Source organism: Protopterus annectens, chromosome 8.part0 (assembly GCF_019279795.1).
Source record: "Protopterus annectens isolate FY-2018-M chromosome 8.part0, PAN1.0, whole genome shotgun sequence".
NCBI lineage: Eukaryota > Metazoa > Chordata > Ceratodontiformes > Protopteridae > Protopterus > Protopterus annectens.
The window spans coordinates 96,295,589-96,319,205 of record NC_056741.1 but is presented as its reverse complement, the minus strand read 5'-3'; the positions used below and the strand labels follow the sequence as shown (position 1 = coordinate 96,319,205).

The following is a 23,617-nucleotide window of genomic DNA, read 5'->3' as shown; positions in this document are numbered from 1 at the left end:
TTACAGTATTGTGTCACTTGCACTTTGCTTCTTTGAAGAGAAGTTCTTATATGTTTTTTTTTCTAAATTTCGGGCAGGACAGGGATGTTACTTACGTGTTTAGGTATTGATTCCCATGTCATGGGTGCCTGACTGGGAAAGGAGAGATCTATATTCTTTTATTTTATAAGTGGTGTTACGAGGTTAGATGTGGAGGCAGAGTGACACCAAAGATATGCATCTTTCTTGTAATCTGCTGACATGGCAAGGAAAGGACTCCATATTGATGAGTTTAAAGATCACAGAACCAAGAAGGATTACCCTTTGTGGAACAGGTAGTCATTTGTCTTTGGTGAGTGAGGTGTAATGGTGCTCTCTGTTTAACAGGCAGTCAGTTACCTTTGGTGAGTGTAGTGTAATGGTGTTCTCTGTGGAAGACAGAGTCATTTACCTTTGGTGAGTGTGGTGTAATGGTGCCCTCTGTTTAACAGGCAGTCAGTTACCTTTGGTGAGTGTAGTGTAATGGTGTTCTCTGTGGAAGACAGAGTCATTTACCTTTGGTGAGTGTGGTGTAATGGTGTTTTCTTCTCTGTGATGATGTTAAGAATCTGTGGATGTTATGGGCAGCTGCTGTCAGGAGCTGGCATAGTCAGAAACAATATAAAAATAGCAACAACGTTAATCAGTGACATTGCAAGAATATGTGAGTGTAAGTTATTATACCTGTTCTGTAAGAAGAGATATGTACAATTACAATGATTGTCAGTATGCTATGAGGGGAATTCACCACCCCTTTTCCAAAAATAAACTGTCTCTGGAGGGGTTAAGTGGGAAAGTTTTACACCTGGAGATGAATTTATGGGCAATCTTGTGCATTTGAGAGGTTGGCATGACACAAAATCCACAAGCCAGACATGCATCAATGGAACCCATCCCATCAGTGCAATGACCTCCATATTTACTGGCTACAACACAGAAAGCTGTATCACACATGCATCTTGTACAACACCTTGAAGGGAAATCTGTGCTGCAATTCCTAATAGGTATGTATACCAAGGACTAGTTCCATATGGGCAACAAGATGTGTGCAAGCTCACCGTGCCAAATGTGATACTCACTTGACTAAAGCATCTCTGGCTGAAATAGGTACATACAGGCCATAAGGATAGCGATACTTACAAACAGCACACTGTTATAAGTAGATTCTCTGCACACAGTTGGGTATTGCATGCATCTGCCAAATGTAATAGCAATGGATAAATGGAATCATCTGCAGTTAACGCATGCATTACGAACTGGAGTGTTACAATAAATGGTACGGCAGTATGTGAAACTGATGGCAATGCATCAACTATACCCATGTGCACAGAAGCCACAGCAGTAAAGTCTAGCTTCAGTGAGCATAGAATCTGTGACTGTGATAATTCATTCACATGCAAAACAGTGTATGGAGCAAACTGTATAAGCACATGTCAAACCTCATGACGTGCCACATGATCAATGTCTCCCTGACATTGCCAGTGAAAATGTTATACTGGCATGAAATCCTGACATGCATGCATACGTGTTCATACAAACTATTACGATGTAATATTGATATGATGCATTTTTATGTCTGCAATACTGTACTTTCACACTATAGCTATATTTAGGAATCAATTGTAGTTCATAGGTTCATAGGAGAGTACGAGGCTAATGTTCCAAGATGACAAAAAAGCCTAGCCATATTTAATGTGCATTTCACAATTTTAAATATCTATGTCAACAAACTTTACACAGTTATGATATCTAAGACCAAATGCCTCTATTCATGAGGGACGTGGGCACAATACCCCAATTACAATTAATATTAATATTAATCATCCATTGATGCAGGTTGCACTTGAATAAGGTCAGGAATGGTCTTTGCTTTATGTGAATAGGAAGCTTATGCCACAGAAAAGGTAGTGTCTGTGAGATGGTGCTATATCACTAACATGATTTATTATGTTAGAGGCTAAGTTAACATCCTGGGAACTAGTGACCCACATTCAGTTTGCTTTCCCAGTATGTAAGATTTCCATCTAGGGTAGTTTGGAGACTGCTTTTTAGGCCAGACACAAATCAGTCCTTATTAGTCCATAGGGAACATTATGCAGTGATATGGGGTTCAAGATTTCCACATAACACTTGTCTAGTACGTGTGGTGAGTTACCTGTGAATGGGTGCATTGTTCTCAATTATTGTTGGGATGACAAGGAGTACAATGGAATTATAATGTGCTGTGAGCTCCCCATACTTATGAGTTGTGCCATATAGAAGGGACTGGTCACTACTGTGGACACATGGTTGGTTAACTTACAATTACTATTTCTCTGAGTACCCAGGTCACATACTACTGGGTATACTCATTGGGGCAGTCTGTCTATGTTGTAATTATGTTGGGTATATGATTTACAAAATAAATTTATTATGTTTTTGGGCATTATATGTGTCTCTGCAGCTCTGGAACCATTCATTTGTGCATGTTAATACTTTCTGCAGTATATCAGTACCAATATTGGATTGAAAGAATGTCCACAATTTCCAGTCATCCTCAAATCTGATTGCACAAAGGCTGTTTAAGTTTGTCTTGACTTCTCTAAATTCAGTACCAGACAGGAAAAGGCATAGTACATAACCCTGAGGTAATGCATTGGTCACTGTCCTCTTGCTAGAAGTGAATTCAAACACTTTGACAGTATGTGTACTGGTGGTGCTCCATTGGGTTACCCACTTGATGACGTAGTGGTTTATGGCCAGTGAGTCAGTTTCTCTGTAATGCCTGAGTATAGAATTGTGTCCAGTGCCTTGGCCAGGTAAAGTTATGTGGGATGCACATTATTTTCCTCATCCATAGCCTCAGTGTCCTTCTAAAAGAGGTCTATCAGATTTAACAGACATGATCTAGCCTTAACAAATCAAAAATATGTTTGTTACACAGTTAGGAGATTACTGATGTTCTTGTTGATATGGTCCATTATTATTATTTCTATTGGCTTACAGATGAGGCTAGTGATAGGATCATAGGTTCATAGGTGATTACTAGGCTAATGGCACAACAGCATTATTAGCCTAGCCAATAAAACCCAGAATATAGCAGTATTACATCTAAATTCCCCAGATATTGGATAGGGTAGCATCAGGGTAGTGGGTGTTTGAGTTTTGTAGCCCTAAATAATTTTACAGACTGCCTCTGTCCATAACGGCCATGGACAGTACACCAAGAGTGAATTTACAATCCTCCATTCATTTATTTAATTTTTTTGTCTGAACAGAGTAAGGGATGGGCTTTGTTTTATGAAGACGTGAAGTTTATTTGATAGATGAGGTAGCCTTTGGCATATGAATCTCTCTCTCCAGCAAGTTCTGTTAGAATCGCAGATAAGGTTCAGGTCCATGGAATGCTCAACCCTTATGTAATTTTTCTTGTGAATATGCAACAGTTTCCTCAGTACTGGATCAGAGAATGTCTTTTAGATCAGGTATGGGTCACCTTCCAATTAGTAATATGAGAGAAAATAATATCGGTGAGGTGTGTGTAAGGGCCCTGATACAGTATATGGACACATTACAAATGAGATGGATGTGTTTATGCTCAACAGTTAATGACACAAACGCTGACAGTCACACAATGCTGCTGGGCAGCATGTGAATAATCCTTGTGAACAGCAGCACAATTGCGCATACAATGAATTCACCACAGTTGCAAGTGAATCTGAACTGGTTACATGTTTGTGTATACACCAGCATTACAATATGTGGATGAAAAAGGCATATGTGCCTATGTAATTAGTATGATGTAATATTGCTGTATGTCACATACTGTAGCATTTCATGATGGTAGGTTTTCATGTGCACACATGTGCCACACTGGAAGTGTCACTGTGATGGTTGAATGAGAAATATGTAGAATGTTAATATGCTCCTCTATAAGAACACATGCCTTATAAAAGCACCAATATACACAGCATCATCTCATGTCAACAGTCCTCAGGAGGCATTACTACAGCCGTTGTGGAATGAACATATAACCAAATGTCAGTAGTGGCCATCAATACATTACTTCAAATCTCATATTGGAATAGACTGTTGTAGAGCTAATGTACATCCACACCTCAGGACATCACATGTGGATAAAAACAACATTAACATTTGCAATCTTCATAGGGTCATAGGACATTACTAGGCTAAAAGGCAACATCACATAAAATCATAGCCATTATTATTATAGCCTTTAAACCTAAACTGTTACAGCTATATGTTGGAAGGTTTTAGGGGTGTATGCATATGTGTGTATGTGTTTGATTGTATTCCTTACTGACTCTCTCCATATCTGACATGTGCACCATCTCATAACAGAATTTGCAGCCACACATCCAGTGGTCTGCAGATGAATTGCAGAAGGTCATGGAGTGACTGTGCTTTACGATGTGTGTATGTATCTTTCAGATGATGACATCATCCAGTGTTCCATGGAAAAGCCTAGCAGGCAAACGAAAAGTGCTTAAATAAATTTTCCTGTGGTTGCACAACTTCCTTTGTGGTTTACTTCTACCTGGCGATATTATTCATTTATGGACTGTTACTGGATTGGTGTATCATCGCTACATTCAGGGCGGTCGGTCTTTTCAGTGTTTGGTTCACTATTTTGCTTTCCATGGAAAAGATGTTATGTGAGCAGAGGGAAAAAGGGTATGCTGGATTCATGGGGCCATGTTAACACTCTCCGGAGTGGGATTCAAATGAAAAGAGACTCAAGGGATTGCATACTGACAGTAATGTACCATTAACCACATGCACAGCAGTTTGAGTACAGATTTGAACATCAGGCTTGTGTAAGTATACAGACTGGATTCCATACAATGCAACAGTAGCACCATCACAGATATCTGACTTTACATTGTCACAGTGCATTTTATAGAAGATGACAGCATCATTATATACTGAGATGAAGATGTTAGTAGGAGTGTCTCACATGCTGCTCTAAACTGGTCTACAGAATGAGATCTAACTGAACACACACATTGACTGTAGTGAGATTAAACTCCTACCTACTGAGTTACACAAACTACAGAACACAGTACTTAATGCTAACACCATGCCACAAGACTGAATATCATACTGTCAGAGAAAATAGCAGATGATATCATCAGTGTCTGGTGAGAAGATGTTGGTAACCGTGACTTTATAGCAGATGACATCATCAGTGAGAAGAAGATGTTGGGAAGGCTATAAGAAATTGCTGTGTAGTCAGGTACCACTGCAAAAGTTTTTTTATCAGTGAGACTTGAGTGATGACATTAGTGTAGATCAATATGTGTGTACACCTGTAAGAAGCTTCACGGTCAGTAAGCAAATGTCTGTATCCACTGAGCACTTGTGAGATGTAAGTGCTGTTTTGTGTGAGCAGCCAGAGTGTAAGCATGCAATGTTACTAGTCAGTCTGTTAGTTAGATAGTCTGTTTAAGCCGAATGATCTTGCTATCCATCCTGATGTGTTTGAATATAATAAAATACTTAAACAACCACCTATGCCTCAAGTCTTCTGAAGAAGAACGACATGGTGTCAGAATGGGATCCAGAGTTACAGCCATGAGGCAACTGGTTAATACTGTAGGGATATTCAGGAATGCATCATCCATACTGCCCAAATGACTTGCAAAACAGGTCAGAAACAAATTCCGGATTTTAAAACTTGCTTAAATAATTTATTTTGCTGCAAATATAAAGCAAATACTCAGAATGCTCAAAACAAATTTCTTATCAAACGAAATATGAGAAACTGCACCTCATTAATTAAAACATTTGAAATAATTACAAAAATGTTTGAAAAAATATCTGAATCATATAAAATGTACAGAAAAGGTAAAATGATCAAATTTTTTTTCACTGTGTGCTACCTTTTTGGAATAACTAAAGCTGTTCAAAATATCCAAAGTGTACAAAGTGTTTGCAGATGTGTACATTATTACGGTGCAGTTATTTTGTTAAGTACAGTTATTTGAAAGCATGTTTCATACAGTACAGTATTTCAAAGAGCTTATTGTGCATTTGGATATTATTACCAGTGCCTCGTGTGTGAGTGTGTGTGTGTGTGTGTGTGTGTGTGTGTGTGTGTGTGTGCGTGTGTGCGTGTGTGTGTGTGTGTGTGTGTGTGTGTGTGTGTGTGTGTGTGTGTGTGTGTGTGTGTGTGTATGTGTGTCTGTGTATGTTCGTACATGATTACAAGAGCCATTTTGCATTGTTTTGCTATACTTTGTGGGCATGGCAGAAGGATTTTGCAGACCCGCACCACTTGTGTTTGATAACAATATTGCAGTTTGAGAGTGTTTGAGAAACAATATATTTTCATACAGGCTGCTTTTTCTGACAAAGATTCATGTACTAGAGCATTTATTCTGCTTAATTTAGCTGGTTCAAAAGCCATTGAAAGGGAATGGATGTCAAAACAATCTTGTTTACCACCAAAAGTGCAACCATATTTTCCCTACAGGGATGAAATTTTGTCAGACAATGGTATCATCTTGAAAGGTCATAAAGGGATTGTTTCTTGCAACCAGTGTACAGTGAGATCTTGCATTGTGGCCACCCAGGAACTGATTCTAATTAAGATCAAACCTGCAAGCTATCCTAAAAACTATCTACCAATAACTTGCCTTTTAACAATGTAAAAACTACACACCAGAATTGATGCTAACAGAGTTTATAGTTATTTAGAGTAAAACTCTCATAGCAATAGAACAAAAAGGTAACACAAGGAATTCATATAGAACAAAGGATCATTTGTTGTTAAATATAATAGACAACTGTAAAAGTGGGAAGAATGTAAGTATGGTATGGATAAACTACAAAAAACTTTTGAACGTATCCCATATTCATGGATACAATAGTGCTTAAAATGTATAAGATAATAACCTATGCTGATTGATTACATTACATCAAACATGAAAAAGTGGCAAACCACTTTGCAGTTAAGTCATGATAAATGACAAATTATTATCCCAGGGATAAAAATTCAAAGGGGGATATTCCAGGGTGACTCTTTGCCACTTCTGATATGTCATCTTGCCCTTAACCAATTAAGCTATCTACGTAACAGATTAGATCATGGCTACAACTTGGGTCATAGAAAATAACGTGTGAAGACTTCTCAACTGTTTGTGGATTAGTTAAAACTGTATAGTTCATCAGATGAGGAACTGAAAGCACAACTGCAAGTAGTCAAAACTTTTGCAGATGATATAAAAATATCATTTGGTGTTGATAAATGTGCAAAGGCAGCCTTTAAAGCAAGAAAAGCGAAGCACCAAGAAAACATCAGCCTTGGACAAAAGAACTTGAGCAAAAGAGAGTGTATAAATATTTGGGAAGTGATAAATGATCAACAATAAAACATGAACAAATGTGAATAAAACTTAGTGAGGGATATTTTAGAAAACTAAGTTTAATACTGAAAACAGTGCTGACATCTAGGAACAAAGTCCAAGCTATAGTTCATCTTGTCCTAACAAACAGGTTTGGAGTGACTGATTGGCCCCAAAAGGTGTTGGATCAGTTGGAGAGGGAAACAAGAAGGCTGCTTCATGCTTATCAAATGATTTATAAAAAGCACTGTATATCAAGACTATATATTCCCCATCCTGAAGGAGATACAAGCCCTCTTGAAATTGATTACATGCATAGGTCAGCAATCATGGGACTGTATACATAAATGCTGTCCCATGATTACATGCATAGGTTAGCAATCATGGGACTGTATACATAAATGCTGACCTCACAAAACCCAAATATGGTGAAAGTCTTAAAACACGAGGAGAATAAGTCTTAGCATGATTTTCCTGCTTCATTTAGCAGAAGCACATAAGTGTCAAGCAAGAATGGAAATCAAACCAGAAGTGGATACAAATCTCCAAAAAAACAAAACAAAACAATATAAGGTGAAGGGTCACATGAAAAGACAAGAAAAGTGGAAAATGCATAAATATAGTTGAAAGTACAGAAAATCCATGGAACAACCGCATGTTGATCACGATCCAGTGCAGAAATGGTTATGGAGAGGTGAATTTAAAGCAAAAGATGAAAGGTTAATATTGGTGACCCAAGATAGTGGACTACGTACACACACTGGTTTACAAAGTCAAATGAACATGTAGGAGAAACAGACAAATGTAGGTTTTGTAAAACAGAATTGGAAACAGTCATGCATCTTGTTACTGAGGCTCGCGGTAGTGGTGCTGCGGCAGCATTGTCACCTCACAGCAAAATGTTGTCCTGTTCGATTCTCAGCTAGAGTGTCTTCTGTGTGGTGGCATGCGTGAATGGGCGTGCCTTCGTTGAAGGTTGTGCGTCAGGGCTGGTAACTCAGCATGTAAAAATCCACTACCAAACATTAGCGGACCGGAGTTCCGCTTGGGCGACCCCTAACCGGGATAAGCCAAAAGACACAACAACAACAACAACAACAACAACAACAACAATAACAACAACAACATGCATCTTGTTACTGGTTGTGATATACCAATGGCAAAAGGACTGTAAACTGAAAGGTATAATAATGTGGCAAGACTGTTACACTGGGGATTGTGCAAACATTATACAGAATTTAGTGAAAAACACTGGAAACATGAAGATCCACAAAGCATCATACTAAAAGATGAAGATTATATCACATTGGTACATTGTGGTTGCATCAAAAATTGAAGCAATAGCAATTTCATGAACTTTAATCATACTTTGACTTAGGAATGGGGCCCATTCCCATCATGGTATCAGAAGCCCAAAAGACTTGTAGAAATTAAAATGAAAGATAAGCCATAAGATAAAGAAAACCTACTGGCTTACAAATTCACCTTTGACTTTACCCCCTTTTCCTCCACAACTTCCTCGCAGGAAATTCCATCAAATATAACTCTCCTTGCTATTATTAAGGAACAGGTCCTTAGTGCTCTCTGTAAGGCCAAGAACACTGCATCAATGGGAACAGGCAATATCCCAGGATGCCTTCTAAATGGCATGTAACATGACCTATCAGTATCTCTGGAATTGCTATTTAACTGTAGCCTCCTAACAGGCTTCGCACCTCACAAATGTAGAACAGCAGCAGCCATCCCTCTGCCAAAGGTAGGCCATCTACAGACCCTGAAAACTACAGAGCCATAAGTCTCCCTAGTCTCATATGCAAAGCCATGGAAAGAATTATCATAAAAATAATCAATAATGACATAGGAAACGTCCATACACTGGATCAAACACAATTTGATTTCATCAAGGCCAGGTCATGGCTACTCAGCTTGGAGGGCTTCTTTGAGAAGGTCACCAGAGCAATCAATAAGGAAAAATTGATTCACACTGACTCCTATGACCTGGCCGAGGAATTTGACACACTACCCCCCACGTAAGCACTGTTGATAAACTCAAGAGTTTAGGTATAAACCCTTATGCCATCTAGTGGCTTAACAACTGGCTTATAGACAGGACCCAAGAAGTTAGAACTGGGAAGTCCACCTACACTTACCAGCCAGTCACCAGCTGAGTGCCTACCACTCCTTTTTGATATTTCTTCTCTAAAGTTAAGTCCAATGTGAATGACCTCTGGCTGATTACATTTGCAGATGATTCCAAATTATTGGTAGTTATAGAATTCCATAACCACAAAAATGTTCCCCAGGAAGGGCTGACATACACAAATAACTGTTGTCAGAGCCATGGACTAAAATTACATGCCAAGAAATGCAAAATAGTTTCCTTCAGGAAATCATCCACCCCTGGTAACTATCATATTGACAGCATGTCACTAAGAGTTGATCCAGTTGTCAGAGACTTGTGGACACACATAAGACAGTAATCTAACATTTGACAGTCATGTGTCTACTGTATTGAGGGCATCCTTCTATGTTGAGCGATGTATAAACAATAGTATGGTAATTAGGTCCAAAGAGGTTATTGTTCCACTGTATTTGGCATTCATCAGACCTATCATTGAGTATAATACCCTCTTTGATATCTACCTTACTAGGCACATCCAACAATTGGAATGTCTACAGAGGTTAAGGGACAGGGCATAAGTAACATGCCCTATACAGACTGCCTCAAAGCCTTATCCCTGCATTCTGTCTCCTATAGGCTGTTGAGGGGAGATCTATGCCTGGCATACAAGGCATTGCCAGACCCCACCCTGATGGACCTCCTGCATATCCTCACAACAAACAGCACCTGAATTACCCATTCTAAAGACTTAAATCATGCCTGTGACATAAATATTTATTTATTTATTTTATTTTTATTTTACATTTGTTGACCGGGCTAGTCTAGCTGGATATATTTCCATTTTCAGTAGAGGCCCGGGAAGAAAAGCTCCACCCAAGTACAACAGAAACAAACAAAACAAGACAGAAACACAAAAGCAGAGACAAAAAAATACCAAAGAAATAACAATTACATATTAAAAAGTATCTCATTTCATGGTTAAAAAGGATTAAAAAGCCATATAATACAGGGTAACATATCAGAGATCAAAGAGACTTCAGAAAGTTAGCATCGCACATAATCTTTGTAATAGAGGAGAAATAGATGCACTTTTGGAAGAGAGGAGAAAAGATGCACTTTTGGAAGAGAGTAGGTACAATAAAATTACATCAGACCAGAGGGATTTAGGAAATACATTGGACATATTTTGGTATAGTGATAGTCTTAGTTACAAGACTAATAATTAAAAGAGAGGAAGAAAGTAGAGGAGAAGAAATACAGGGTATAGGTATTGATTAGTCACGTTTACTACAGGGACATAGCCAGCGACTTCGGAGGTAATCTTTGAGTTTTGTTTGAAGAGTGGCAATGATGTAGTTAGTGTTATATCACTAGGTAGCAGATTCCAGCTCCTTCCTGCTATATTAGTAAATAGAGAGTCACCAGCTGTGTTATTAGACTTTGTTAAGCTGGCCATGAGTTTACTAGAGGAGCGAAGGGAATTGAGATTATTATATGGGATTAAAAGTTTTGAGAGTATAGGGGTATTATTGGGTTGGTGCAGTATTTAGTGGGCAATTGTGAGTTGGGGGATTAACAGATGGTTTTGAAATTCTAGCCAGTCTAGTTGTTTCAGGTTAGAACAGTGGTGAGTTCTAAAGGGATTTCCAGTAGCGAATCAGGCAATATTATTGTAGCAAGTTGCTAGTTTGTTAAGGTTAGCTTTCTTAAGGTTGGTAAAAACAGGTGAGGCATATAGAAGAGTTGAGATTAGATGGGAATAAGCGATCTTGGCTCTAGCTGATGCGGTTAGGAAAGGTGTAATTCTATATAAGGATCCTATTTTTCTGTTGACTATTTTGATGGTGTTGTTAATATGTTGATCAAATGAGAGATTGTTGTCAATAGTTATTCCTAACAGTTTAGTAGAAGAGTCAGGTGAGATGACAGTGGCATTATTTGAAGAGATGGTAAAGTCTAAGGGAGAGGACTTAGTGGTGGGAGTAAAGAGAAGAAGTTTAGTTTTTTTGGCATTAAGTAGGAGGTAACGTCTGGAAAACCATGTTTCTACTGTGTTAAAGATGTTTTGAGTAAGGGAAGAAAGTTCAGTTGGAGAGGATGCTGAGCAAATAAGGGTGGAGTCATCTGCATATTGAATGCAGGTTGCTTTAGGCATTGCTGAATGGAGATCGTTAATGAATAAGGAGAAGAGAAGTGGTCCAAGAATGGAGCCCTGAGGGACTCCAATGGTAACGGGTAATAAGGAAGAAATTTGATTTTCCCAGAGAACTGCTTGTTGCCTATTGCTAAGGTAAGATTTGAACCAATTAATGGCTAGGTTATCAAAGGAGAGGGATTCAAGAATGTTAATTAGGATGGAATGGTTAACCATGTCGAAAGCTTTAGAGAGGTCGATGAAGATAGCAGAAGAGAGAAGGCTGTTGTTGCGGTTCCTACTGATAGTGTCAGTAAAGGATAGGAGAGCTGTGGTAGTACTATGATAACGCCTAAAGCCATGCTGACAGTTTGCTATTATGTTGTGTAGAGAGAGATACTGTAAAAGTTTCTGGTGAATACATTTCTCCATAATTTTTTCTAAGGGTGATAGGAGAGCTATTGGTCTCTAGTTAGAGTAATCGATAGAGTTCCCACCTTTATGTAAAGGGATAATGTGGGAGACTTTCCAGATGTCTGGGATTGTTCCTTCTTGGATTGTCCTATTTATAAGTATAGATATAGGGTATGCGATTACCTTGGCTGCCTTTTGGAGATAAAGAGAAGGGAGCTTGTCAGCAGATGGGGTACAAGGCCTCAGTTTATGAATAAGTCTATAGATGAAAGAGGTAGAGATAGGTTGTAGCTTGAAATTATGGGAGGAGTGTGCTTGGTTACTTGGAGGGTTAGAGTTATCGGTGTTAAGTTGTCTAGCTAGAGATTGTATGGTGTCAGTGAAGAAAGAGTTGAAAGTGTTTGCAGTTAGGAGGTGGGTGTCTGGGTCAGCATCAAGAGGGGTGGGAGTTTTGGAGTTACCTGGGGAAAGCAGTCTATTGATACATGACCAGAACTGTTTAGGATTATTATGATGAGTTTGTTGAAGTTTACAGTAGAAGTTTTTTTTGTCAGTAATTATTGCTTTTTTAGTCATATTTCTAAGCTGGCGGAAATGAAGAACATCAGGGCTATTTCTATGGCATCTCCATTTGGCCCAGACTTTATTTGTGAGAAGAATTAGATTTTTAGTTTCAATAGAGAGCTAGGGGGCTATGTTGGACTTCATTCTGATGGTACGTTCGGGAGCATATTTGTCAAGAATGGGTAAGAAAGTTGTATTAAAGTAAATTACTGCATTTTCAAGAGGAAGGGATTTTAAGGGGTTCCAGTTGCATTCTCTGAGTTCAGTTTGAAATAAGTCTATGTTAAAATGTTTGGTAGAGCGTATTGTTCTAATGTTGGGGAGGTTAGGAAGATCTATCTTTTCTCTTGTAATATAAGTCAAAGAGTGATCACTGACATCATCTGGCAGGGTTCCTACTTTGTAAGTTTGTTTAACTTTGTTTATGGGTATCCAATCTAAAATACTCTCTTTTTTATTAGGTGTATTAATTCTTGTAGTAGAGGTGATGGTTTGGATGAAACCATGGAGGTTAATATGAGAGGTAGGATTATCAGCATTAATACTTTTCCAGTCTATGTTGAAGTCGCCTAGAATTATTGTTTCTTGGGGGTAGGTCATAGATACCCAGCTGAGAAAGTCTTCTAAAATGGATATATTGTTACCTGGTGGTAGGTACATGCAGATAATGTAAAGGGATTTCTTGGTGTTAAATTGGAGTTTAGTTATGAGGGCTTCTACTTTGCTATCCTGGGTTGGATAAGCTGGAAGGGTGGAGATATTAAGTTCATTCTTAAAAAGAATTGCTACTCCACCACCTTTATGTTTTGATCGGTCAAGTCTCACTATATTATAGCCCTGGGGAGTATCTCATTGTCTTTAGTGTTAGGTTTTAGCCAGGCCTCTGAGAGGCAGAGAATGTCGAAGGAATGGATATCTAGTAGGGCATGAAGGTGAGATACTTTGTTATTTATGCTTTGAATATTCAGATGTCCGATTAGGAGGGTATTATTGAGTTTAGGGTTAGTTATTTGAAGAGAAGGGTATGTCGGGCCAGGGCTGGGGTGGATGTCTCAATCTTGTAAGGTGGGATTATTTGGTTTAGTTGTTAAGTTGCTCTTTAGATAGGTTTGAAGTTTCAGTTTTTTATCGGTGGGTAGGACATGATTAATGTGGGAAAGTCTGTGGTATTTAGGTAGAAGGTAGCTAGGAGTGGAAGTAATATTGGAGTGTGTAGTGAGTGGAGTATGTGTGCAAGTTGTAGTTTGTTTGTGTGAGTGCATAAGTTGGATATAGATTGGATTTTCAAAGGAGGTAAGAAGGTAGGCAGAGAAAAGGGTGGTTAAGAGTAAAACTGAAAGTGTAAACATGGTTAGAAGATAGGGAGTCATCTTTGTGAGGAAATAAAGTTGTAATAAGCGTGAAACAAAAGGTAGAGGAAGTGAAGTTGGAGGGGAGAAAGAGTAGGGAACCTATAAGAAAGAGTGAGGGGAATAAAAGGATATATAAATAGTGCACAGAGGGTTAGGAATAGTGGTAATTTAGGGAGAGTATAATAGAGAGTAGTAATAGGAGGATAGGGGTGTGGTTAAATTTAAATGGGAAGGGTGAGTTAATAGAGAGTAGTAAAAGGAGGAAAGGGGTGTGGTTAACAATTAAGCAGGAAAGGTGAGACAAGGGATTGGATAGTTGAGATAGGGGGTGTGTTTAGTGAGGTATAAGGTTAGCGGAGTGAGCCCGCAGGGCGAACAGAGCGGGTAAAAACAAATGAAGGTGAGACAGGAAAGGAGACAATCAGAAATGCAGGTGAGTATGGTAAGAGAGGTATATGATGAAAAGGAAAAGGTCAATAGTGACCAAGTACACCAGCGAAAAGACAAAAATAAAGGAGGGTTAAATCAGTGTTTAAGCATACGGTGAAATAGAGAAGGAGCAGGTCAAAGTGTAGAAGGAAATTAGGCAAGTTTCAGGGGTAAAAACAAAACAGTAAGAAGGGAGACAGACAGAGAGTAAAGGCAAGGATAAAGGTGAAGGGGGATAGGAAGACCAAATACTAACTTTGCAGACGTAGGACAGTTACAGCAAGAGGGAGCAGCAGTGCAAAACAAAGAGAAGAGGGTGCTACCTAGTGGATAACACAGGTAAAGAAGAGGGAGAGTGGGGAAGCTAAATAGAAAAGAGATGAAGTAAAAAGAAAAAAAGATAAAAGCTAATTATAAGAGTAGGAAAGTTGTGGGTGCGAAGGAGGTAGAAGAGAGGCTGAGAAGGTGAGGTACTGGCTGCTAGTGGCTCAAGCTCAGGCAAACTGTAAGACTCTTGAAGGAATACAAGACAGGGGCCTATCATACCAATGGGACAATGCCCATAGCCTACTTTCTTTTTTCTTGATAGAGGGTACAAAAGGAGACAAGCAGTTTCAGTCACCGTAGTTTGGCCAGGTTCTTGAGACACCAAATGGGTTTTGGCTAGGGCAGGAATCAGATGAGTTGAGCTAGGTACTTTGGGGGGAAGGGAGGCAAGTAAAAAGGAAAAATAAGATCAGGGTTAGCACAGGTATCAGGCTTGAAAGTAATAAAAATCCAGCATTAACAATCAGTGAAAAAGTAACACAATATTAATCAATCTATCACAAATAATCCACTATACAAGTTGTAAAAACAAGGTAGCATATTTACTAGCCTTTAATTGATCAAGAGAGCAATTCCTTAAATCAATATAATAAAAACGCTATAACTCAGTGTAGGCAGTAATAAAAAGTAAGCTAGAGAATATAAATGCAGTTTCTAAAACAGTTACGGCAGGAGTTAAATCAGAAATTACCAAATAAAATGCAAAGAAAATAAGCAAGAGCTTAGTGTAATAAAGGTGTGAAATAAAAGTGAGTAAGGTCTTCTACGTTGACTAAGGGGTAATGCCTAATCACATGAAGCAGGTACAACGGCAACTTATAGAATGCCAGGCTAGTGAAGTAAGACACTAAAATCCTGCCTTTAGTGAAATACAGCTGAGATTCCTAAGGTTTACTTGAGAAGGGGCCCCCCAGCAGTTATCTAAACACCACTAGAGAGACGATGTTAACAAAAACAAAAACTGCAGTTTCAGCTACTACAAGTGTTTAAGCGTAAGTGAGTAGTAAGGGTTTCTAACACATTTAAGGACATGCTGGAGACAGGCATGTATCTCAGAAACTACCCTGTCTCTGGAACAGACTCCCCATCAATGTGAAACAGAGTTCCTCCCTAACTCAATTCAAGATTAACTTGGACAATTGAAAGGGGAAAAGGAAATTCATCCTTGGTTTTGTAGCTATGTCTCTAATAGACACAGACAGCCTATAAATGGTTCAGATCATAGGCGCCTGCTTGTAAATGCTTCATCCCCCAGAACCTTCCTTACACTTATCAAGGGTACCAGAACTTGTCAGAGATTTGGGATGCATGGCTAGGATTAAAAAGGCCCTTGTGGTCATTAGCCTACTACACACCTATGAACACCTACATGTGTGTGCGCAGTAACACATGCACAAACATGCGTACAGAATTGATGTTTGGTTAAAGGTGGGTAGGTGAGGTTAGCAGCAACATTTTATAACTACAGAAATATGCAAAACATCATGTTCAACTTGAATGATATGTTGTAAACTGCTGTACTGCTAAACACTCATCAGAAAACTTTGGGCTTAATTCCCTGGTATCTAGTGCATCCCTTCATACTCCAATCACTGTAATTCCATTGTTGCCATTATGGCACAATAAGAGGAATCTCTGGGGGAGAGTCTAATGGTTCCCAAACCACATTCATTGCAAATACCATGACATGGTTGGATGGCTGTGGCAATGTCTTCCTGGATGCTGTTCTGGCCACAGAGCACATGGCTAATTAGCATATGGATCTCCTCCTGAACATTATCACATATAGCCCTCTGTGTGCATGTTGTGGTGCCCTTCTGCAATTTAGCAACAATCCATTTGTAGTACAGCATGGCCTTCTAATTCGAAGGCATGCAGCATCACAAGAGCTGACCCCATGGTCATTCCGATTGGTAATGAGGTAAACTGGGAGAGATGCATATGCTAATTAAGCATGTGATCTATCCCCAGAATCACATCCAGGAAAGCATCTACATGGCCACCTAACCATGTAATTGCAATGAATGTGGTTTGGGGAACCATCAGACCCCCCGGAGATCTGTCTTAACATGCCATAATGACACTAATGGCATTGAGATGATTAGGTTGTTGAGGGATGCACAATATACCAGGAAATCCCCTTTAAATTACCATGGTGATCAGGGTGTGAAGGGGGTGCACTTGATACCAGGAAATACACTTTAAATTGCTGCAATGATCAGGGTGTGAAGGGATGCACTAGATATCAGGAAATACTTTTGAAATTGCCATACTAGCATCAATGACAGTGCAGGTGTTGGAGGAGGGGCAATGCAGTAGACACCAGTGAATACTCTTTAAAGTACTATTTGCACAAACATCATAAGCGGGTTCAAGAGGGTGGGGATGTAGTGCCATAATGACATCAGCATCAAAATATGAATTGGAGGTTAGGAAGATACAGTGGACCACCAGGGATAAAGTAAGAATTGTAGAGCAGTCATGGCACTGACATTGTTAGAGAATCAAGAGGATGAGGGGATACACGAGCCCATTAGGGGTAACATAAGAAGTGAAGAGCTATAAAGGTACCAGAATCATACCACGGATTGGAAGATGGGAAAGGGATATATACTAGACCACTGGGGGTTAATATTTATATGCCATAATGATACTGCAACTATTATGGGGGACTGGTGGAAGCAATGGTGGGATGCTAAGCTCTATCCTTGACTGGATGCTTGTCATCATGTAAATAAAATTTCTTCAGCAGGTACTCTCCCAAACATACTTAGTGATCACTTCCCTGCCTATGTGATCAGAACATCCTCTTCCCTTCAAAAACAATATTACTATAAAACAAACTTGGAATCCGGCAAACTTTAACCCCCCCCCCCAATATTTATCAATCATTTGAAGCAAACTGACTGAAATATTCAGAAGACCATTACTCTCGATGATGCAGTTAACTACTTTAACATCACCTTTCTAGAAAATCTTATCAAACTTGCACCCCCATGCTAAATGAATTAAATCTAACCATGCCCTCGGTTAATCAAATCATCAAAACAATGAATGCAAACCAGAGACAAAACCTGGAAACAATTTAAAAAAAAAAAGTCAATCTATCCTTCACAATTTTAAGCACCTCCACAACCAAGTTAAAAAACCAGGTCAGCAAATATAAAAAATACTGCCTAAAATTTTAATCTAGCAATAAGACCAACCCTAAAAAATTCTGACCCACCATAACTTCACTTCTGAACCCTGGCTCTAAAGATATGCCTACCCCATTTCCTAATAAAAGTCATCCAGAGATAGCCAATCTCTTTAATACCCACTTTATTAATACTATAACTAACATCACAGCTAACTTCCCCCACTTCCACTCTGGCACAACCTCTACTACTTCTGTTCCAACTTCTCCAACCCAGCTCACCCACCACTCTTCATTCCCATCCAATCTCAATTCTGCTTACACTTCTACCCAACAAACACCCTCTTTTACTCTACAACCCATTCCTACCACTACTGTAAAATGACTACTTTTAAAACTAAAACCAGGGTCCAATGCAGTAGATGATCAAGCCTTAGAACATCTAAAACTGGCTGCAGAAGCAGTTGGTTACCCCATTAGCATACTTATAACAGATCTGTTGTTGAATCCTATGTCCCTAAAACCTGCAAAATTACGTTTATCCTACTCCTACACAAAGGTGGAGATCCCACAGATCTTATCAATTACCATGTCATTACAGTTCTTTCTCCTTTCTCAAAAATTCTAGAGAAATGTATACAAGCCGAACTTCTTCATTATCTTATTCACAACCAAATTCTATCACCTACACAGCATGGTTTCAGACCTGGCCACAGCACTATGACCACTCTAATTTCCTACATGGATACAGTCAATCAAGCTAGGGACTCTGGTAAATTAGTGTCCTCAATATTTACAGATCTCTCAAAATAAGTTGATATAGTGTCTCATTCACTTCTGCTAAATCAACTCTCCCAAAATGGGCTCTCCCTTCACTTGCATGGGTACACAAGCTGCCTGTCTAACAGACAACAAGCAGTTAGATGGAACTCCTCACTCTCATCCGATCTCCATAACCCTCTCTTATTTAGCATATTTATCAATAATCTATACTCCTCACTCCAACTTGGCGCTATTATTCAATATGCAGATGATTTTATTATCATCTGCTCTGACAATTCTCAACCGATTGTCCAACAGACTACACAATGTACCTTTACTTCCATAGAAAAGTGGCTTTACAGAAATCACCCTCTACTCAACCCAGACAAAACTAAGCTAATTCTATTCACCCCAAATTAAAAAAAACACCATAAACAAAGACTAATTCACTATATTTTCTCAGAATAAAACAGAAATTGAGGTAGTATCCCACACTAAATTATTAGGAGTCATTATAGATGAACACCTACAATTTGACTTGCATATTCACAGCAACAGGAAAAAACACATCAACAACTTGGCATTCTGTATAGACAAAAACACTTTCTAAGATCCTCAAGTAAAAAAAAAAAACTTAACTATTACCTTCCCAAACCTGTGGAGCTCCATTACTTTCTAATTAACCTTGTACACTACAGTCAAAAAATAGAAATATGTTAGAACAAAGTTGCTAGATTTGCCACCAATGTTCCACATACCACCCACCACTAGAAAGCACTGCACTCTTTAAATTGGCTTGAGCTGCCACATTATCTATCCTACATACAATTAACAACTGCTCATAAATTAGTAAACAAACCTTCTGAATGTCTTGCCCTCACTGCACTTTTCAGTGACTACATACCCATAACGTCCTGTTTTATTTCCCTGACACTCAATGAATCCTACCCAAATGTCTTACATTTACATTTAGCTAACTCCAGCTGTCTTACTTGCTTTTATTTCTTTGTATAATCTTTTGAATTGTTCATGCTTGTCTCTTAACTTTTAACGTGTGGGGCTTATCACCCAGTCCTCTTGTTTGTTACTGTAATTACTTTAATTATGTTTAATTTTTCATGCTTGTTTTTCAGCTTGTAATCTACAGTGCTTATCACCACAGACCTTCTTTTATTTTCTAATTACTCTGTATAATTTTAATTGTTCATGCTAGTTTAATTTACTTGTTCTATGTAGAGCTTTTCTCCCCATGCCTCCACTGAAAATTGCTGTTATTTTCCCAGTGGACGATCCTGATAGACATATGCAAATAACTAAATAAATAAGTTAGGGACAGTTTCACTGTTTGTGTGTGTGTGTGTGTGTGTGTGTGTGTGTGTATGTATGTTTGAACAATTTGTGTCGGTGAGAGAGTGTTTGGTGGAATGCCACTACCTACACAAGGATCAGTTTACTACTACAATGTGCAAATCACCAGTGATCGCATGTCACAATAGTTAACATGATTCAGAAACCTGAAAATTAGCTGATAATGAGGACTTGCATTATTGCACCTAACATTTCTCTAAATCACAAATGGACATGTCTTGGGAAAAGGACAGCTCATGCTGGGCACTTCTTTAATGAATTCTTGGGTAAGTGTCTACTATATTCAGATCCATGCTTTTAGCTCATTTTTGTCTTCCTGCAGCAATGCATGTTATTACAAGAGGAAGTAAATGTCATTCATCTGTTTATTTTATTCATTTTTTGATTGACTGATTGACTTGATTTATTTGTTGACTAACTAAGGCTATAGATTTATTAGGGTAGGCCTCAGGTTGTATACATACTGACCAAAAGAAATGTGATCAGGGTATAAAGTGAGACCCCTTTTTTCCCCTTCATTAGTGATCATAAACTTACACCTGAAGTACCAAAAACTTAAGACAGATATGATTCCTTTTAATGTATCATCTGAAGGTCAGCACCTTAAGAATGCAACAACTCACTTCTGCTACACAGTGACAGTATTAGTGTATGAATTTGAATGTCTGTCAAGCTGATGCACAACATGCCCTTCTGATGCTGCTCAGACATACAGTATCAATAATTACAGGGAAGGAGTTTGAATGTTGTTGCAGTTTTGGTCTTATATTTTGGGTTAGTATTATGAGAGTATGACTTTAAGAGTGAGCTGTATTAATATCTTCACAGTTGAGGTGTGTTACATGATAGTAATTTGTAAATTTGTGACACCAGTAAAAAAGAACATATAGATGACATTCAAATGGCAAGCAGTACCAATGCAGAACACATCAGTAAAGGGCTGACAGACCACTTCTTGTACTGATGAAATATTGGATATTTCACGTACTGTTAAGCAAACTGTTTTTTTTTCATTTGGTCTCTTGTTTCGTGGCATCCTCTTCAGTGTTCACTAAATACTGAATTTTGTGTACCGTGTCAAACACTGTTATAATGATTAGGAAGTGATTCATCATGTTGTAGAAAGCAAGGGCATTGCTGTACCTGTATGTTTGGTAACATATGTAGAACATCAGAAATGTAGGTCAACAGAAGCATGTACATCTCTAGTTTCTCTAAACATGACGAGTAAATTGCAATTACTGAGCCTGAACACCGCTTTTGTTTTTATTTATTAAATGATTCACTTTAATAATATACACATTTGACTTCACTGAAATTTTATTAAGAAAATAAAAACCGGAGTTGAATATTTTAAGACTAATTAACAATTTGTATCTGTTTCTACTAGCTTTTGGTGCACTGGAGAGCCTAATAATTTGAAAACATTCAATGCTGAAGGTGAGAACTGTGTTACTCTGTCAGGAGTTGTATGTCAGATCGGCTGGAACGATGACAGTTGCCAAGCTCACCACATGAGGATATGTGAGAAACAACTCTGTTTGGTGCTTACATAAACAGAGCTTATGCAATGACTTTGATCAGCAGGAAATAAGCACACTGATAAAAAATGTTGGCAGTAGTCTGACATTTTATTTTGTCATACAGCCTCATTAACAACATTGACATCAATAAAACGTGTTACCACAAGTAGCTAGTATCTGGACTCTAATATCGTTTTTTTTTCAGTCCTGCACCTTGTTTCTGGTTGTAATCAGTACCATGCTTTTTTTACATAGTATGCTGTTAATTTTTCAAGCATCTTTCCTGCATCTCTTTCTTCCACATTTTCTCATATTTTTATTGCATTTATAGTATATGGTAATTTTGGCTTAATTCTTTTTTTTTCTCTGATTTCCTAACCAACAAAAGTGTTTGTGAAGGAATTCCTTTAACACAATTTTGTCATGGAAGGAACTATATTGCTGTCTATAAAATAAATTGTGTATTTTGGTCTATAGCTGTGTAGTTTAACTCTTTCACAGCACAAATTATGCAAAGAGTATCCATTAGTATTCCCAACATTCATGTTTCTACATAGAAACTTACAAAATTACATAAGCAACCAATTCACATCAAAAATAGCAAGTGTCCAAATCTGATCTGTCAGCTCGCAGCTACTTTATTTTATCCAACATTCAGTGTTAATAATACATAATAAAGGTGAAATGGCAAAGTCCCCAGCATGACCTTTATTGTACTATGTGTTCTACAGCACTTAAAGTGGAATTCATCATATTTGTAAATCAGAACACATCCCTTGAATATGTGTATAAGAAATAGCCAGACATAACTGAAATGCTTGATGTTTTTATTCAGTTTTATTTATGCACATCACTGGAGGTTTTATTCTTCTTTTCCGTTTATTTTTCTTTTTTTCTGTGGTGGAATGTCTATTGCCAGGATAGATATTTCTATTATTCTGTGTGTATAAAGTGTGTTGTGAAATTAAGTACTTGTAATTACCTCTGAAAATTGAAAGCAAAAATAATGAATGTGATATTTTGCCAATAAAGAGTTTATCACCCGACTACTGAAATAGTGAATATGTCTACAGAAAATGTGCTCACTTCACAATAAGCAAGGAAATGTGTCAAAGTTCTAGAGAGACAACGAGAAACATTCCTTCTGTAAATAACGACATAATAGTAGGTACCATCTTAAAATTAAAAGCTTATGTTCCATGACACCAGCTAAAGTAATGTGATAGTTCTTATCAATAATCAAATGAGAAAAGCCTGAATAAATCAGTTCCATTCCTTCTTTACGTGTTCATTCATACATTTGTAATAAGGTGCTGTGCTGACCTGGATGGACAATTGCCAGGCTCAGCCCATCTGAAAAAAATGGACGATATATCTGAATAATAAATAATTAGTATGAGTGAAACACTAATAATTAGAATTCAGTATAAAGAAGAGGAACAACAGTGGTATATCTTATTCAATGAATCCCCTGCCACAGAATACAGAAGATTGCTGCAACATATATGGCCAAAAGACACATAAACATTTTGTGCAAATGTAAACTCATTGTCAGAGATACTGTGCACCCTGAGTATATAAAGTAAATCTTCTCTGGGGACCATGATAGAAGGTTGGAAGCATTACCATCCTATATGGTATTTGCAGTATTGGGTCATTTGCACTTTGCTTCCTTTAAGAAAAGAATCCTTTGTGGAACAGGTAGTCATCTGCCTTTGGTGAGTGTGCTGTAATGCTGTTCTCTGTGGAACAGGCAGTCATTTACCTTTGATGAATGTGATGTAATGCTGTTCTCTGTGGAAGAGGCAGTCACTTATCTTTGGTGAGTGTGGTGTAATGGTGTTCTCTTCTATGTGATGATGCTAGGAATCTGTGGATGTTATGGACAGCTGCTGTCAGGAGCAGGCACTATCAGAAACAATATAAAAATATCAACAACATTAATCAGTGACATTGCCAGAATATGTGAGTGTAAGTTATCATACCAGTTCTGCAAGAACCGATATGTACAACTGCAATGATTGTCAATATTCTGTGAGGGGAATTCACCGCCCCTTTTCCAAAAATAAGACGTCTCTGGAGGGGTTAAGTGGGAAGGTTTTACACCTGGAGTTGAATTCAG

At 38.2% G+C, this 23,617-nt stretch overlaps 1 protein-coding gene across 1 annotated transcript in view; it reads left to right on the top strand.

Annotated features, from left to right (window-relative positions):
- The window catches only part of LOC122808668 (C-type lectin domain family 4 member E-like), a 555,751-nt gene extending 533,210 nt beyond the window's left edge, over window positions 1–22,541 (top strand). The window contains exon 6 of the mRNA XM_044079645.1: window positions 21,363–22,541. Coding sequence (XP_043935580.1) covers window positions 21,363–21,528 — 166 coding nt within the window. The 3' untranslated portion in view covers window positions 21,529–22,541. The remainder of the gene's footprint in view (window positions 1–21,362) is intronic.
- Window positions 22,542–23,617: the final 1,076 nt, after the last annotated feature.